At 41.9% G+C, this 19,466-nt stretch overlaps 1 protein-coding gene across 1 annotated transcript; it reads right to left on the bottom strand.

Annotated features, from left to right (window-relative positions):
- Positions 1-845: 845 nt before the first annotated feature.
- LOC102790110 (proteinase-activated receptor 4) lies at positions 846-6,381 on the bottom strand. The gene is made up of 2 exons (XM_035909775.2): positions 6,078-6,381; positions 846-2,490 (listed from the first exon to the last, which is right to left on the bottom strand). The coding sequence occupies exons 1-2, from the start codon at positions 6,187-6,189 to the stop codon at positions 1,400-1,402; spliced, it is 1,203 nt and encodes a 400-aa protein (XP_035765668.2). The 5' UTR covers positions 6,190-6,381; the 3' UTR covers positions 846-1,399.
- Positions 6,382-19,466: the final 13,085 nt, after the last annotated feature.

Below are 19,466 nucleotides of genomic sequence, written 5' to 3'. Positions count from 1 at the left end.
GTACCGGAACTAGTTTTATTTTGTTGTATTTATCCGCGACACCTTAAAGGCCAGTCCGTGAAAATAATGTCGGGCATAAACCGGTCCGTGGCGCAAAAAAGGTTGGAGACTGCTGCTCTAAAGGGTCTGCATATGGTCTGCATAAAACTAATAAAGACTATGCATCTAATGATTAGATGCAGAGAGGTGTATAAACACATAGTGACTGAAGAAGAAACACTACACCTATTGCAGCATAACTAAGGCAGGATTTAGGGTCACCTGATCCAGAGCCTATCCCAGCTACCCCAGGCTGAGAGCCGGGGTACATCCTGAACAGGTCAGCAGTCTGTTGCAGGGTTGACACAGAGAGGTGGACAACAATTTGCACTCAAATTTACACCCATGGGCAATTTACACTCACCTATTAACCTAACTCCACTGACATAATTTATCAAACCTGAAAATACATAGATCCAATATGTCATTAAATATACAATAAAAATTATGTCATTACATGTGAGCTTTAAATCTGCAGTTTATCAAGCGTCACTGAGCAGGCCTTCCTTTTATATCTAAGCTATCTTCTTCCTCTCCTGTCCTTCTTTCTTATCTTTCTCCATCTCTGAGTGAAGTTAGCTCTTTCTTTTCTCTCCCTGTGAAACCTGCAGCTGGACCTTTAGCTGCAACACACTGTGAGACAAACTGTTTGTGTGTTGTAGTCCCTGTCAGGACTCTTGCTGCAGCATTTTGGATTAACTGAAGGATTTTCAGGGAGTTTTTAGGACTTCCTGATAATAATGAATTACAGTCATCCAGCCTGGAAGTAATAAATGCATGAACTAGTTTTTCAGCATCACTCTGAGACAGGATATTTCAAACTTTAGAGATGTTGCACAAATGGAAGAAAGCAGTCTTACATATTTGTTTAATATGTGCATTGAAGGACATGTCCTGGTCAAAAATGACTTCAAGGTTCCTCACAGTGTTACTGGAGGCCAAGGTAATGCCATCCAGAGTAAGAATCTGGTTAGATACCATATTTCTAACATTTTCAGGGCAGAGTACAATGACCTCAGTTTGATCTGAATTAAGAAGCAGAAAGTTAGCGGCCATCCAAGTCTTTATGTCTTTAAGACATTCCTGCAGTTTAACTAATTGGTGTGTGTTATCTGGCTTCATGGACAGATAGAGCTGGGTGTCATCTGCATAGCAGTGAAAATGTATGCTATGTCTTCTAATGATACTGCCTAAGGGAAGCATGTATAATGTAAACAGAATTGGTCCTAGTGAAAAAACAAATCATTAAACACGTGACATCAGCTGACGTGATCAGAGCCAATAAGAGATCAATATACTGTAGTTCCCCATTTAAAGGAGCAGTCCAACAATTTGAAGACATTTGCGTGACAGTCTTCAGTCAGGTGTCCATTACTCTGTTCTCCTGGGAGCTGCATGGCATCTCAGGTGGCCTCTGTCGACTGGACATGGACAGCAGGGTGACCTTTGACCTTGGGCCTGATGATAAAGATGACATATTCTTGACCAGAGAGTATGTTTTATCCTCAGAATCGCAGTGGCAGCACAAAGTGCTCTTGGCCTTTTGCCTGAACTCCGTGGACACGTAGTAGAAAATGAACGGGTCGATGCAGCTGTTGAAGGTGCTCACCGCCAAGCTCACCATGTAGGGCATGTAGAGGTCCTCTCCATCTCCGGCCAGTGAGCTGTCAGCATAGGAGAGGAGGAGAAGGATGTTGCTCGGCAGCAGAAACACGATGAAGACCAGCAGCACCAGTACCGTCACCCGGATGGCGTGACCGTAGAATTTTTCCCCGGCCAGCAATGTGCGCAACACAGTGCTGTGGCAGTACAGGACGATGGCTAAGGGTAGCAGGAAGCAGGTGGCGAACAGGGTGGCGAAATACAGCAAGAAGTAGTTCTCATGCTCATCCTCTGGAAGCGCATCGTGGCAAGTGGTGATCTGCAGCGTGCTGACTTCGTAGGTCTGCCGTGACAGCAGCAGTGGCAGCATTGCAACCAGAACCACTGTCCACACCACCACTGACATACACAGAGACACCTGCTGGCTGCGCAGAGTCCTGGCGCGAAATGGGTGGACCAAAGCAATGTATCGGTCCAGGGCCACAAAGGCCAGACACCACATGGAGCCGTACATGTTGCCGTAAAAGATCGCCATGACAAAGCGACAGAAGGGCTCGCCGAGCTCCCAGTTGTTCCCCCGGAAGTGGTAGACGATCCGAAATGGCAATGCCACGAGTAGCAGGCAGTCGGCCACCGTCAGATTGATGAGCAGCGTGGTGGACGGCAGCTGTTTGGTCCGGAACACCAGAACCCAGAGAGCCAGCAAGTTGGAGGGCAGACCGACCACAAAGGCGAGCAGGTAGAGGATGGGCAGGTACAGGTTGGTGGCTGGAGCCTGGATCTCCTTCAGCTGCTTTTCCTTCAGAGTTGTCCCATTACAGGTAGGCCTGAGCCGGAAGGTCCGCAGACCTGCAGGGACACGACACACATCAGAGCGTAACAGGTCTCCCCTTAACCCGCTAAAACTGATGGGAGCGCGGGCACTCCCATTGGTTTTAGGTCAAACTTTAACCATTTAACCACTGGCTCAATTGCAAAATTCCAACTGTTCCTGAAAGCAGCAACTCTGCGCTTGCGTTGCAAGTCGCAACATCCAAATCTCGGCAAATAACACAGAAAACAACAAAAACAAAACAATTTTAAAAAGATGGTAAAAAGAACTCAAGAACCCATATGACTGATAAAATGTCTACAGCTCCATCACACTCACTCACTCTCTCTTCTCTCAGCCAACCTCTGTCTTTGCAGGGCTGCCTGATGTTATTGTAATGACTCCAACTTTACTGAAGAAGTGAAGAGTCGCTGCTTTCAGGAACAGCTGGAATTCTTTCAATTGAGTTACAGATATATATTTTTTTTAAAACACCTGTCCGATGGCAGCGACAGGTTAGGCTTTGGAGCAGGAGTGGGGAACTCCAACCTCAAGGGCCGGTGTCCTGCAGATTTCAGATCTCACCCTGGGTCAACAGACCAGAATCATATGATTAGTTCATTACCAGGCCTCTGGAGAACTTCAAGACATGTTGAGAAGGTCATTTAGCCATTTAAATCAGCTGTGTTGGATCAAGGACACATCTGAAACCTGCAGGACACCGGCCCCTCCCCCCGTATAGGTATTTCTGCTGTAAAGTTTTAACATGGGTGTCTCTGGGGACTGACTCACTACTGTAGCCACAGCTGGAGGACAGGGGAACTGCAGGTGCATTTTTAATTCCTGGAAAGTGAGTTTTGGTTTTCATTTTTATCAAGTGAAGAAGAAAATACAACTGTTAAAGCAGATGTTTACTAAAGACTAACACAGATTTCCTCCACTGGACAGAAATGCAGTTTGATGCTGAACTCTTCTTCCAGACTGTTAAAATAAAAGCTGACAAAGCTCACAGTGGAACAAATCAGTGAAATTCAATCACATGTGAAGACATTTAGACCGCTGTGGTATCCTGTCCTGTCCTCAGAATATCTGTGGTGTGGACACTGATCACCTCCAACACGCAGCCTTGTGTTCTTCCTACAGTTTGATAAATGCCAGTAAAGTTGTCCGACTTACAAATGTCTCCAACAGAGGAGGGACATTTCCTTTGTACTGCTCAGCAAACAAGCAGGACTGACTGATATTTATCTTTAAGATATATCAAAGGTTGGTATGAGTCAGTTGTGGCTAAAAGCTAAACTTCCTGTGTTGGGTCCCTGAGTGTGTCCGACTTGCTGAGTTGTTTTTCATACTTTGGGAAACTTCCTGATCAGCCTGAATCATCTACGGCAACTTCGCCCAGCGTGGCTGGGCACCAGTATCAGATTTTCTGTTTGTGCTCAAAGATTTAACGATGTTACACAGAAAGGTCATGTCGCTCCTGCGAGAACCATCATCACTGAACGGTGGCATACTGCCCAAGTTCATTCCAAGACGGCTGCCGAGTGCCAAGACCTCTTTTAAAAAGACTTTTTGGAGCTTGTCGTGTCCTGTTAGCTGCACTTCCTGCTTCCTTTGAGATAAAACTGGACAGCTAACAGAGTGCTCTGTGCTTCTGTTCAGCAGGAACTTCCTTCTCTCTGCAGACCTCTGTACCTCACCTGTCTGTTAAAGACCCACTTTACTTTGGATGAACTCTAACCTTTTACATCCCAAATGGTGAGCTGTGGGATTTTGTTAGTACAGTGTACAAAGACACACAAAGTTATGAGTGAACTGTGTTGGTAGTTTACATGCACATTCATTTTCCATAAAGGTTTCCACAAAGCTTCAGTCAAGGGGAACTGGATGTGTTTGTACAGAGGGGGCTAGTGAGGGGGGGTCGCTGATGCCTTGTGATCAGCAGTGCAGACGACCCACCGTCACAGAGAAACCAGAGGGGTGTGACCACAAACAAAATTCAGGACAGCTTCCAGCTACTCAAACCAATCAGAGATGTTGTCAGATGAAATCTATAAAAAACATAAAAGTCTAACAGTAATTAATGTTAAACCACGATTTGAATGAATGATTTTGTGTCTGAGTGCTGCTGTTTATTTCTAATGTTTATTTCCACATTAGAGCTGTAAGACTTTAAACTGGATCCATGGGAACGTTAAAGCTTCCTGTCCCACAGCCTGATGAAGGAGACCTGGAGATCAGGTCAGAGTGAAGTGAATGTGATTGGTTGAACAGGTGTTCAGGTGTGTTCTGTGTTTCCAGCAGAGACTCCTCACCAGAATAGAACCGTGTTCTGCATCAGCACATGATCACATGCAGGTTCAGACAGACTATAATTGATCTTGGACAAGCCTGTAACTTCAGAGACATTTACAATATGATTACTGATTAATGATTGTTGGATGTATCCTTCGTGGCCCAATGTATCCCAGAATTAATAGCGCAGCCCAGCCAATTCCAGTTTTCCTGTTTTTCAGCTTAGTTTTAATATTACTGTTATTACTCTTTCTGGGTCACAAATTAAAACTTTTAACATATTTTCAGGCGAGAATGTAGCTGTGTAAATTTCAAATATCTGCTCGGTTTATCAAGATATCACATATTTGTAAAAGTGCTCCGATGTTTTCTGAGACGTCTGTTACCCACCCGCTCGATAGGGCACATCGTTTTCAGACCCCCACAATATTTGGCTACTCAGGTTAAACATGATATGATATACAAGTCACTCAGATAACTTAAAAATGTTATTGTTTGACTTTTTTCAGTGTTTTATTTGTTCCTGAGTAAATTGGTTTGGCTGAGATTAAAGTTATAGTTTTCACACAGCTGAATAAACGTCAAACAGAAAACTGATATCACAGAGGACCTTACTCCAGTGTCCTGTTACATCTTAGCTAGCAAGGAGCAGACGGCTGAGTTTATTAAACTCCTCCGAGGCAGCGGTGCCGCAAACCTAGACTGTCCCATTTCACAGCCGCTCACTTTCGGCGCTCTCAATCTTCGGAGGACCCGGCCCACGTAGACCGTGAAGGCCGGGTCCTCAGGAAAATGTGGCCTCGGAATTGGGGCACAGCTTGTGTCTGTAAAAATTAATTATTTAAATAAAGTTTACATTGATTGAACAGAGGCGGTGGTTTACGACACCAACTGTCTGCCATCTATAATCCAGTTTTGAGTTCCCTCCCCAGACACCTTATATGATATTACACACATATACAGCCGGTCCTAACTGAAGGTCATTTAATAAACACAGCAGGTGTCTCTCCATGTCTGATGACCTCCCCTGGGGATCAATAAAGTATTCTGATTCTGATTCAGTTTAATTTGAGAGGTTTGATTAAACATGTAAATTTTATAGAAGTGTCTTCAAATGCACACAAAGTATTTTCAGACTTTTAAGTTTGTACATGTTTTTTCTCTGCTGTCTAAAGTGTCAGTAAATGATCGACCCTGAGGAGGAGGCACTGCTTCCCTCTGTAAACACTGTGCATCCTCACTCTGTTTAAATGCCCTCAGGTTCAGAAAGCTGCCAGTAAAAACTGTCAGCCTGCCTACGCGCTCACAGGAAGAAGAGAAGAAGACTCACGGATGGCCATAAAAGGACATTCATCTGTGGGGTGAGGAAGAGGAGGAGAGACGCTACAGACGAACGCCAGCAGGCAGACGAAGAGCAGGAGAGTCCCAGTGAGCCCCCTCATTGTTCTTCTTCTTCTTCTTCACTGAGTCACAGCTGCAGCAGATGTTTTTCAGCTCACCTCAGACTAGTACTACTCTCCCAGTATCAGCAGTACTGGTAGTATTGGTAGTAATGCTGTCAGCAGTAGTCCCGTCTGTGGTCTGAGGCGTTCTGTCTGATCTCAGAGCTGCTGTGCTGTCCCCTCCCCTGGTGATGCAATCCAAGTGTGTGTCTGTGTCTGGTATGTGTGCCTCTGTGAAGACCCGTGCGTGTCTTCCTCTTCTCACTTCAGGCTAGCTGGTTTTGTTTGTAGACTTTTAAAAACTGTTATGTCCTCAGAAATATAGAAGTCCTGACGTACCTGCTTCCTACTACCTCCCCGCCATCCTCTCCACAACCCACACCCAATCAGAGCTCAGCGGGGCAAGCTGCGTTTCTACTCTGAAGCATTTTCCACTTTTACTGCGAAAAGAAAAAAAACATTAAAAAACTGAAACAAGAAACTCTGAAAACTGAAAATCAAAAACAAAACTGAATAAACAACAAAACCTGTAAAACATGATGAGGCTTACCTGCACTGTTCTCACCTGGCCTCACACGGACGTCACACTCAGACGTGCAGCTCTGCTTCAGTCCTCAGAAACTAACTAGTGAGAAACTATCTCCATCTTCCCGAGCGGTTAGCAGCTGATAAGCAGACTTCCCGTCTGTGGCTGATGCAGAAGTTTAGGGTGTTGTTCATGTCCGACGCTCCACACGAGCTCAGGCTCAGATGGCCTCTGTTTGCCCTGCAGAGCACAGCAGGAACATCTGGAAGGAATCATAAAGCAGCAGCTTGAAGAAAATTAAAAATTCAGAGCAAGAAGAAAAGACGACAACACTGCACAAAATAAAACCTGAGAAGGGTCAAAGGTCACCTGCAAAAGAGCAAACTGGACTTTAGCTGCTCTGAAAGGAATCAGTGGCTCTCAGGTCACTAAAACAACCTCATGTACTGCATTTACCTGCACAGGTAAGAGTTTATACAGGAGTGAGATATTTCAGGACGACTGACCTCATCACAAACACTCATGAAGCTTCAGCAGGTCTGCTCCAAAGCAGGGCACCAGCAGCGCCACCTGTCTGATTTACCTGAAGCCACACACACACACCTGTGAGCTGCTGTCGGTCAGTGTTGCCTGATAGACTGAGCCCACCTGCATGTACTGACGGTGTCCAGCAGGGGGCGGTGCTGACCGCCTGCTGCTGCTCATTCACGTTGCACTGTTACAGCTGACATCCACAACCTGTCGGTGATCAATAAGCGATCGATGGGCTGTATCCCAATTCAGGGTCTGCAGCCTTAAAGTACGCAGCCTCAACGGTCCTCAAGGGCCGCGTACTTAAAGACCGCTAAGGCCGGAAGTGCGAGGCTTGTTTTTTTTGTTTTGTTTTTTTACGTGAACTTTATTTAGAACAATAACAATGACAATCTCAAAGAGACAAGCGACATATTGAATCATTCAGAACAGAATCACACCTCCTTTTTCTTTTCTTCCAATCAGAGGAATACACATCACTGCCACAGTGCAGTTGGTATACCACAATGAAATTGACAATAACTGAAAGTAACCATACATACATACACATACATATATATATACATACATATACATATATGTGTATATCTATATATATGCATATACACATGCATACGCACACATCTATACACACACATCTACATAATAATAATAATATAAAAAGATGAATAACCAATACAAAAATAAATAAATAACAATAAAAAAGAATGAAAAACAAGGAACAGAAATAAAGGAGACAAGGGGTATCATAAAATCTCTAAAAGTGAGGTTCCATAAACGAGACACATAACTTAAATAAGGGGCTAAGAAAAATCAAACTCTTCTAAAAATCTATGCAATTTGATTGCTTGGGGCTTATTTATGAGCTTAAGAGATTTACGGAACAGGGAGAGTTCGTTTTTAAGAGCAGGCCATGAAGGGGGGGATTTAGCATATCGGCATTTGTTATAATAATGAGATTGTTAACTAAAAACTCACTACTTTTATCCTTAAGGATTACTCCAATTTGAGTATTTTGAAAAGACCAAAAATCAATATTTCCATACTGGGACAATATTAGGACATGGAGAGATTTCCATAAATCCTGGATTGTCACACACCCATAGAACATGTGCTCTGTTGTTTCCGAAGTTGTTTTACAAATATAACAGTTGTCTAACACAAATTTAAATCTGTCTCTCATAAATTCATTGGAGGGGTAAATATTTTTTGTAGTTCTAAAATAGACTTCTTTAAATTTGGGGGGAATTGGAAATTTTAAATATTTGGTTCTGATCAACGAGATCTCAGATTTGTTATAATCTTTAAAGATGAGTGAATGTTTTGTCCTACCTGGATATAAGGTGTTAACCAAATACCTCCTCAAAAACTGATTATTGCATTTTTCATTAACCAAGTCAAGACCGTCTAGTTTAATTTTATGTAAATTTGGAGTCGGTATATTTGAAAAATTGTTCTTTATCGTATTTACAAGGACTATTGGGATATTCTGTGAAACCTTTTTATAACTCATGTCATATTTCTCATTAAGCCTGTTTAATTCAAGTATATCTCCATTTTCATCCATTATATGTGCCACAGACCAAATTTGTTTTGTCATCCATTCTTCCACAAACATAGATTTCCCCCGATTCAATATCACCCTATTGTTCCATAATGGAACGTTGTGGGGACTAAAGTTATGTTTAAACATTAATTTCCAATTTAACAAAACTTGTTGATGAAATTTGGAAAGTTTTATGGGTAAGTGCGAGGCTTGTGAAATGGGACGGTCTAGCCTTCGTTGCGCTGCCCAGGTTGCCTAGCAACCATGATACTAACAGCGGGAAACGTTTCATAAAGCTTTGTTTGACAGAAATGAAGGAGAAAATCTTTTGTTCAAGTGTTTGTTTGTTTCTACATGAGCTTTGATCATTCTCTGTAAGATTAAGCTCAGCTATTGAACGGCGTATATTTTAAAGTAAAGGCTTTAAAACCAAGTTAGTACAAACGTCACTAATGTCACATAACTTTGCTGACATGTGGCCAACAGTAATGTTTTAATGTTCTTCATTATTAAACATTTGCACATAAATAAGTGACATAAGGCATTCTGGGATATGTTGGGCCACGAAGTCTACACCGCCACATCCTTAAAATTCAGGGAAATGAAGGACGCATTTGAGGGCTGTCACTACCCGATCCGTACCGGAAACCCGATCGGTACCCCGCATGCGCAAATCTTACGTCACTTCCTCTCTTTGCCAACATTGCGAGGCCCTTTCTCAATTCTCAAGTACGCGAGTACGTACTCGCGTTCTCGGTGAGTACGTACTCGCCGAGAACGCACGGGAGTACGGACTCGCCGAGAACGCGAGCACGGACTCGCGATTTGTACAATTGGAACACCAGCGTACTTGATGATGTCACAGGTCCGGAGTTTTTACTGCTGTCCCCTCTTAATTTAACTGTGAGTAATATGTTATGAAGCTTAACTTTAATCACAGCCAAACCAGTTTACTCAGGAACAAATAAAACACAGACAAATAAAACACCAACTGATGACGTATCACGAGTACACGAGAACGCAAGTACGCACAAGTACGCATATTGAGAAAGGCCCTCAATATATTTGAATGATATGGTTAGCGCCCAGTTAGCTCCTAGCATTTCTCAACAGCTCTGCCTCCTTTTCGACTGCCCGGGACATTTAAACAATTGATAATCCGTATACAAACAAATTCATGCTTTTCTCCTCAACAGAGAGCGTTCCCCGATTGAACAACAGCGCTGTAAAATAAGAAGAATGGCGCCTAATTACTTACTTAATAATATTGATTTAGCAATGTGTCACGTAAAGATTCATCAGCCAGATTAAGTGTTTACTGACAATTGACAGTGATAGCGGACATCATCATCACTATTCCAGTCAATCCTCTCCTCACAGACAAGCATAAACACACTCGACTATCACTAAATGAAATTTAACACACGTTTGTAATGACGCCAATTCATTTTACAATGGGGTTCATTCGCTCGGTCAGCAGGTGGCAGTATCCTCATACACTGGGGAGTACTCTGCCATTAAACGAACAGAAGAAGAAGAAAACATCTGCACATGCGCAGTACGGATTGGGTAGACCCGATGGTCGTGTCCAAATTCATGGGCTGCATCCTCCTGAGGCCGCATTTGTAGACCGATTACGTCACAGCGACGCGCTGAAGGCTGTCCAAATTCGTAGACTCCTCCGAATGCAGCCGACAAATGCGTCCTCCTTTTCCCCAAATTTGAAGGATGGGTTGGGTGTGTCCTTCGTGGCCTACCATATCCCAGAATTCATAGCGCGGCCCAGCCAAACTCCAGTTTCCAACAATGGGGGCCGCTACTAAGTTTTAAAATTACTCATACTAATCTTTCTGGGTCACAAAATAAACTTTTAACATATTTTCAGGCGAGAAAGTAGCTGTGTAAACATCAAATAACTGCTCGGTTTATCAAGATATCGCATATTTGCAAAAGTGCTTCGACGTTTTCGGAGACGTCTGTTACCCACCAGCTCGATAGCAAGCCGGGAGCTCGAGGGTCACTGATGCGGCCGAGAACGGCACAACTCCCGGCACATCATTTTCAGATCACCGCGGACTTTCGCTGCTCGGGTTAAACGTAATATATAAGCAGTGTTGGGACTAACGCGTTATTAAGTAACGCGTTACAGTAACTACGTTATTATTGTGGTAACGAGCACGGTAACTAGTTATTATGCCAAAATCAGGAACGCGTTAGTCGTTACTGGGATTTAGATAGGGTCGTTACTCGTTACTTCGTGTGGTGGCTATCGCAGAGCTTCCACAGATTCAGTAACATTAGCAAGTGGATGAGAAAAAGGGGAGGCAGGAGGAGCAGAGACCCGAGGCAGCCGCTGGTCCGACTGTCAGGTGAACTGAACTTCAGGTAAGAAGTTATGACCTGCAGTCTGAGTCAGATATAAACCAAGTTTAGGTGGAGTTTATTTTCGTTATTCTGACTTTTTCCGTACTGCGTACTAGCTAGCATGACGGAGTTTCTATACAGCTGGGTGGGTGCTATGAAGATGTTGAACTTTATTTTGTTCATAGGTTAATTATTAGAGTTTCCAACCGTCCCGTAAAAAACAGAATCGTCTCGTATTCAGAGAAAATATTGCGCGTTTCGTATTGAGGTGAAAAGACACACAGTTTGTCCCGGACTTCAGCTACAATGAAAAAGACACAAAGCTGGAGTTATTCTGTGTCTTTGCTGCACAGCTGCCTCTTCTTCTCTCATTCTCTCCCTCTCCTGTTTCTACTTCAATCATGAAAACTGATCAAGATCAGCTGATCGGCTTTTCTCTCGTTTGTTTATCGCCCACTTTGCGCCAGAAAGAAACCAGCTGATGTCGCTAAACAACAGCAGCACGTTTAAGCTTGATCAGCTGTAGTTAGAATTTATTTAATATTAATTTCTACTATCAGCTGATGTTTGCTGGAGCCACAGCTGTATAGCTGCTGGTCATGATATCGGTTTGGTTATCTGGTGAGAGGGAAACATGAAGATGAAACCAGGAGATGTCCTTACTGAATCATCAGAGCTGAACAGGTGATGGAGAAACAGGTTTACCTTTTAGGTGACATGAATGAGTTGAAGGGAAGTTATGAACTGTTTCTGAGAGACAAATAACACCAGGATCATTTTTCTACGTAGCTGACAGCTGGTAACTGTGCAGGGGCGGGTCTAGCAAAGTGTTGCCAGGGGGGCAGGTAGGGCATTAACAGGGAGAGGTGGGCACAAAGAAATACTTTTCTTTCTTATTCTCATTTAAAATGTCTCGCTTTTAAAAAAAAATTATCTGAATCTTACAACAAACGATTGATGCATATATACCATCAAAACAGTGTACATCACTGTCACAACAGCGTTTGTTTTCATTCAAAGGCTTTATGATTTTTCCTATAATGGCAGGCCAGTCTCTAGTCAAAATGCCCGGGCCGATTTTTTGTCCCAGTCCAGCCCTGTATGCAGCTCATCTGCAGTCTGGTGTTGCTTACATCTTCCTATTCAGAAGTCAGAATTTCCGAGTACAATCAAAAGCATCACGACTGCAGTTTTTGTGTTGGATGTAAAAAGCGCACATGATGCTGTGACGTAGGCTAGAATCATGGCCGCGGTCAACGATGGTCCAGGCGTGGGATTTCTCTTGTGGAAATATGCACATTATTATTATTTTTTCTATTGGTAGGTGGCACAGTGCACTTGTGGCAAGTAAGTGTCAGGGTTCCTGGGTTGCTGACCCAGTGCTTTCAGTTTTGTTCATGTTCAGTTTATTTTGCCACTTCCATGTTCTCACTTCCTGCTTTTCCTGTGTCAGCTCGTCTCGTGTCATTAGCCAGATTATGTTCAGCTGTGTACTCACTGGTCTCTCATTATCATCCTCATCAGTCTGTGTATTTAAGTCTTCTGTTTCTACTCGTGTCATTGATGTTAATGTCGTCTCTCCGTATGTATGTTCAGTTCAGTCAGCCAGCCAGTCAGCCAGCCAGCCAGTCCTTCGTTCCTGCCCTGTTTATCCACGATTCATAATAAACCATCTTCAGTTCTTCACTATCCACGAGTCCTGCTTTTGGGTCACTTCCTCGCCTCCACACACGACACTCCTGACAGTAAGCAAGCTAGAAGACTGGCAAAGTTATGAAAGCAACACATTAACAAGAGAATTCTGAGTAAAACCAAAGTTACTTTCCCTAGTAACTAGTTACTTTGAAAGTAACGAGTAACTTGAAGTAACTGAGTTACTTTTGATAGAAGTAACTAGCAATGTAACTAAGTTACTAATTTAAAGTAACTTACCCAACACTGTATATAAGTCACTTAGACAACCTAAAAATGTTATTGTTGGGCTTTTTTCAGTGTTTTGTTTGTTCGTGAGTAAATCGGTTTGGCTGAGATTAAAGTTATTTGATTAGATTAGATAAAATAAAACTTTATTAATCCCCCGGGTGGGTTCCTCCTTGGTTTTTACACAGCTGACTAAACGTCAAACAGAAAACTGATTAAACAGAAGTATGAGACAGTCGAGAATTTACGCCAGTGTCCTGTTATATTTTAGATAGCAAGGAGCAGACGGCTGAGTTTATTAAACTCCACCGAGACAGTGGTGACGCTAATCAGAAGGCTAGACCGTCCAATTTTACGGCCGTTTACTTCCGGCCTACCCGACCTTCTGAGGACCCGGCCCACGTAGACCGCGAAGGCCGGGTCCTCAGGAGGATGCAGCCCATGAATTTGGACACGACAGATTTGTACGGTCCGACTTTGCACATGCGCAGTAAGGATCGGGGAGTCCCGATCCGTAACTATCTTTTTATTTTTCGTTTTTGTCTACATTGTACTGAAATGCTTCATTATTGCAAACATTTTAAGATATACTTATTATTCTTAACATCTTAACCGATACTCTGACCCATAACTATCGTAAAACGCTACGACCGGAAGTAGACACCTTTCGCGCATGCGGGGTACCCATCGGGTTTCCGGTACGGATCGGGTAGTGACAAGGGCCACATTTCGAGCAGCCTTTGAATTGGGACAGCCTTCGTCGCGTCGCTGTGACGTAATCTGCCGTAAAATGCGGCCTTTAAGGCTGCAGACCGGGAGGGGGGGGGCGTTCCAAGATGGCCGAGTAAGTACACGCTTACTGCCAAGCTGTAACCCTATAATCAGTGTTGGGGAGTAACGGAATACATGTACCGCCGTTACGTATTTAAAATACAAAATATGAGTAACTGCATTCCGTTACAGGTACCGTTTAAAAAGGTGGTATTTAGAATACAGTTACTTTGTTGAAATAAATGGATTACAGACGGTACTTTCCTGTTTCATATTGTGGCAGGTCAGGACTGTTTGGGTTTTGTTTGACAGCTACGTTCTGTTGTTCCAGGTGGCAGCCTTAGGGTTGCCATGGTTACAGGGTGACACTCTCTCTCTGCGTGTTTCCTGGGTGAGAGAGGCTTTTTTGTTGTTGTTGTGCTAAGCTAATAGGCAGAATGCTACCGGTATAACTCTAAAAAATGTAGCATCATAGGTAGTGTAGTCCGTGCTGCAGGGAGAATGGACTGCCATACACGTTATGTGTCTGTGAGCGAGGGAGGGAGAAAAAGGAAAAGTACGAGCTGTCATCGAGCAAAAACGGGAGCTGGAAGCATGTAAATATAATAATAACCACTGCAGCCAAGAAGAGAGCCTGACGAGCCCAGTTGTAAGTAAGCTATTAAGACTCGACTGTACACCGTGTTCGTGTTTTCCTCCAAAAACAGTAAGTTCTGTTGGAGCAGCCTTTCAACCCTCTCTCTGTCTCTCGCTAGCAAAGTTGACCCAGACAACAAAGTAAAGCTAGTTTTCAGCTACGAGCCCGACACGGAACCCACCGTATTAGTCAGAGGTCCCTTTACTACGGATCGGAGCCGCGGACCTTCAGTAACAGTAATAAATCACAGCAATAGTACATTCATGTAGTTGTAAACAGCATGATAATATATTAAGTAATCCAGAGTATTCAGAATACGTTACTCTCATTGAGTAACGTAACGGAATACGTTACAGAATACATTTTGGGGCGTGTATTCTGTATTCTGTAATGGAATACATTTTAAAAGTAACCTTCCCAACACTGCCTATAATACGGTAGCAACACTGTGTCAACTCAGACCTTAGAAGCTTTTTCGGTGTTTAAGCCAGAAAAGGACTGATTTTGATCAATTAAGAGACAAAATGTCACAGCGTGACAATAAAAGACCCTCGTCTAGCTCCAAGACGAAGCTGCTGCTAAAGGCTAATGCTAGCCAAACAACCGGGTCGGTAAACCCACTGCTTGACAACTGCCATGACTATACGGCTCTTTCACTACCTCTCCCAATAACTGAGGACGTAATGGACGAGTTTCCACCTCTACCCATCTCACCCAGCCAGTCTCCAGCGCCAAAGAAAGCGATGCATTCAAAGGTAGATAGCGTGGATATTGTTGAAACTCTATCGAAGATAATAAACAAAAGAATGGATAACCTTGCACTACAGATTGCCGGGATCAGAAAAACTGTGGACTTTGCATGTGAAGAGATAAAAGATGTCAAATGCAGAGTGGGCACATTGGAGCAGAAAATCTCCAAAGAGGAAGAGCGTATGGATAAAAACCAGCAAAGAATCACAGATCTCGAGCGATATTCCAGACGGTGGAACCTCAGGTTGTTTGGTGTCAAAGAAGAGCAACAGGAGGATACATGGAAAGTTGCTGTTGAGATTTGTCAGGCTGTGTTGCCTGAATGTAAAAACCAACTTTATGACACCATTGACACCGTACATCGGGTCGGCTCCAAACGCCCAAACAACACCAGTCCCAGATCTATTATCATCCAGTTCATCTCCCGCAGAACCAGAGATAGCCTGTGGAAAGCAGCCAAGACATCTCCATTCTTAAAGGAGAACCGGGACTTGAAGTTTGCTGAGGACCTTTCCAGAGAAGAGAGGGAGCGCCGGAGCAAGTTGTGGCCCATTATCGAGAAGGCTCGCAGAGAAAATAAAAAGGCCTATTACGTCGGATGCCGGGGTTTTGTTAATGGGACAGAAGTTTTCCCGTCTTCAGAATGAGAGGTGAATATGGGGGGAGCTAAGGAATAGAAAAGACCCTACAATGTTGCACAGTTGCTTGGACTTGGTTGACTGTTTTTCATTGATCCTTCTGGTGTTTTGGATCATTAAGTCTATGCCTCATTTATAGTGTGAGGACACTTTAAGTTTCAGCACCTGAGTTGTATCCTAAAAAATATTTTGTGTATTTCTGCCGAGTTATTTACATCCTTGCAATCCTCGGTCCCTTAATGAGGTTTATTTTTTGTTAAGCACACAATATTGGTTCCTTAAATTTCTAGCTGTTTATTTTTTGTTTTCTTAATTGTCATTTTCTATTGTTTCCCTTAATGCCAGGGGGTTGAGACAGATCTGTAAACCTAAAGCCTTATTTTTGTTTGCTAAGAAATATAAAAGTCATTTTTGTTTTTTCCAAGAAAGCCATTCTGTATCTGCTGATGTGAACTTCTGGAAGTCTCAGTGGGGTAACGATGTTTGGTATTCGCACGGCACAGAGAGGTCAGCTGGGGTCACAACTCTCAAAGGTAGCTTCGAAGGTATTGTTCTACATTCAGATTATGACTCTTTGGGTCATTATATTTGTCTGGTAGTAGAATACAATCACTCCATTTTCATAATTGTCAATTTATATGGCTATAATACCAAACCTGAAAATGATAATTTAATTGACTCTTTAGATAGAAGGATTAGTTTTTGGCTCTCTAAATATCCCAGTTCAAACTTAATAATTGGAGGAGATTTTAATGTTTCACTGAATGACACTATAGATAGATGGCCCCCAGCACAACATTTTAGGAAAAATTTGAGATTGGAAACATTTATGGATAAATTTAATGTAACTGATATTTGGAGAGACAAATTTCCTGATGATATATCATTTACCTGGAGTAACCATTCTGGTTCAAGGAAATCGCGTATTGATTTCTGGTTAATATCAAGTAGTCTATCAAAGGACAGTGTCACGGTCAATATCCTTACAACTCCACGTACAGACCATAGAGCAATATATATTAACCTGCAACTCTTTCCTACTATTGCAATTAATAGATCCTCATATTGGAAATTAAATAGCTCGCTTTTGAGCCATACAATTGTAAAATTTGAAATCACACGACTGTTAAAACACTTTATACACAAGGCTAATATTGAGAATTCCTATAGCACAAACTGGGAAATTTTTAAATTTGAGACAGTATGGGGCAAAAATAACTAAGTCAAGGGCGGCAGAAGAAGAAAATCTAATTGTTCAAATTTCCGCAATATATCAACTCCCACCAGACGAGGTCTCGGAGGAGGATAGATTACATCTTAGGTCCTTTCAATCTAAACTGGATGAGATTTACTGCCAGAAAGCTGAAGGAGCTTTTGTTTGTTCAAGAAAAAGATGGATAGAGGAGGGAGAGCAGAATTCTGCTTATTTTTTCCGCTTAGAAAAACATAGATCTAAAACCAATACTATTCATAAATTGAATATAAATGGTACGGTCAGTGATGATGCAAAAATTATTTCTCAATTTTGTTGTAATTTCTACTCAAAGTTGTATGAATCCAATTATAACGCAAAGGTCGCTACCCAATTTATTGACTCTGTAAACAATGTTGAAATGATTAAAAGTGCTGATAGGCTTTTTTGTGACAGTCCAATTACTGAAAAAGAGATATTGACATCTATTGAATTTCTTAAAAACAACAAATCTCCAGGCACAGATGGGCTGGTGGCTGAATTCTATAAATCATTTTCTTCTCAGCTTGCACCCTTTTTGTTGCAGGTTTATAATGAAAGTATTGAAAGGGGCACTCTTCCTCCCAGCCTTACTCAAGGACTTATTACTTTAATTCCCAAACCTAAGAAGGACCTACTTTTTATAGACAACTGGAGACCAATAAGCCTCCTAAATAACGATTATAAAATATTAGCTCTGTTGCTAGCTAGAAGAATTAAATATATTTTGGATGATATTGTAGACGAGACACAGTCTGGTTTTATGACAAACAGGCACATCTCCAATAATATTAGACTCGTCTTGGATATTCTGGACTACTCAGCATTAATATCTGATGATTCATTCATCCTTCTCCTGGACTTCTATAAAGCCTTTGACTCAATTGAGCATGAATTTATATTTCTTACACTTCAGAAATTTGGTTTTGCTGATATCTTCTGCAAAGCTATCAAAACTCTGTATTCCAATGCTAATAGTTCTATTAGAATGAAAAATGGCACCACTTCTCGTTTTAGTCTTAATCGAGGGGTACGCCAGGGTTGCCCGATTAGCCCTTATCTTTTTTTACTTTGCACCCAAATTCTTGCCTCTCATATTTCGAATAGCCCTGTGAAGGGTATAAACATAGCAGACAGAGAGATTGTCATCAGTCAATTGGCAGATGATACCACAATTTTTCTTAAAAATGCCAGCCAAGTGCCAATTGCTTTACGTGTAATAGAGGATTTCTCAAAAGGGTCTGGATTGGTCCTAAACTTAAATAAATATCAATTATTACCTGTCAAAGAGTGTAATGTTCAGAGTATTTGTAATATAACAGTTAAAAATGAAGCAACATATTTAGGTCTGATTATCTGCAAAGATCCAAAAGACAGAATTTTACTAAATTTTCCCCCAATTATTAAAAAACCTCAAACCAAATTAAATCAATGGTTGCAGAGAGATTTAAGTTTAAGAGGAAGGGTATTGCTCTCAAAAGCAGAAGGTCTGTCTCGACTGACTTATGCAGCAATTTCTCTGCATGTGGACGGCAAAACTTGTAAGGATATTGATCGAATGCTCTTCAACTTCCTCTGGAAAAACAGGACACATTACATCAGAAAAAGTGTATTGATGAATGACTATGAACACGGTGGTCTCAATGTTTTGGATTTTACTACTCTAAACAATACATTTAAGATTAATTGGGCCAAACATTTTCTTAAAAATCCGGTATCCATTTGGAATTTTATTCCTCACTACATTTTCTCTAAGTTTGGTGGTCTAAGTTTTATCTTAGGTTGTGATTATAATATAGATAAGATTCCAGAAAACCTTTCGATGTTTCACAAACAAGTTCTATTAGCTTGGTCCCTTATATATAAACACAACTTTACACCCCATACGTATTCAATTTGGAATAATAGGAACATAGTGTATAAAAATAAATCATTATTTTTTTTCTAGGTGGGTTGAGAAACAGATTGTTTTAGTGAATCAGCTGCTTAATCCTAATGGGCAGCTTATGTCCTATTCAGAATTCTTAAACACCTATAAATTTCCTGCCACACCCAAAGAATATGCCATATTATTTGATGCAATACCTACGGGTATTATAATGCTTTTTAAAGGTATTCAACCTTGCATATCATCGGTTTCTCTCCCCAACCCTTTAGATTCACACATAGGAAGAATCTGTCTAACAAACCATAGTAAAAGTAATAAGAATATTCGTGCTTTGTTCCAGACAGAATTTCTAACTATTCCACATGTGGTCTCTTATTGGAATTCCTTTCTCAGTGACATTAACTGGAAAAGAGTATGGACAATTCCTAACAAGTATCTGGTAACGAATAAAGTGAAGGAAGTCTCATTTAAAATA

The sequence above is a fragment of the Neolamprologus brichardi genome, chromosome 2 (assembly GCF_056152115.1).
Source record: "Neolamprologus brichardi isolate AB-2024 chromosome 2, ASM5615211v1, whole genome shotgun sequence".
Taxonomy (NCBI): domain Eukaryota; kingdom Metazoa; phylum Chordata; class Actinopteri; order Cichliformes; family Cichlidae; genus Neolamprologus; species Neolamprologus brichardi.
This window is presented reverse-complemented; position numbering and strand designations above follow the sequence as displayed.

What these genes read in the sequence shown, in the direction of transcription:
- LOC102790110 (XM_035909775.2), bottom strand. Translation starts at nt 6,189, where the DNA reads ATGAGGGGGCTCACTGGGACTCTCCTGCTCTTCGTCTGCCTGCTGGCG. An exon ending in ATGTCCTTTTATGGCCATCC is followed by an intron (nt 2,491 to 6,077) that starts GTGAGTCTTCTT and finishes GTGTCCCTGCAG; the next exon opens with GTCTGCGGACCTTCCGGCTC.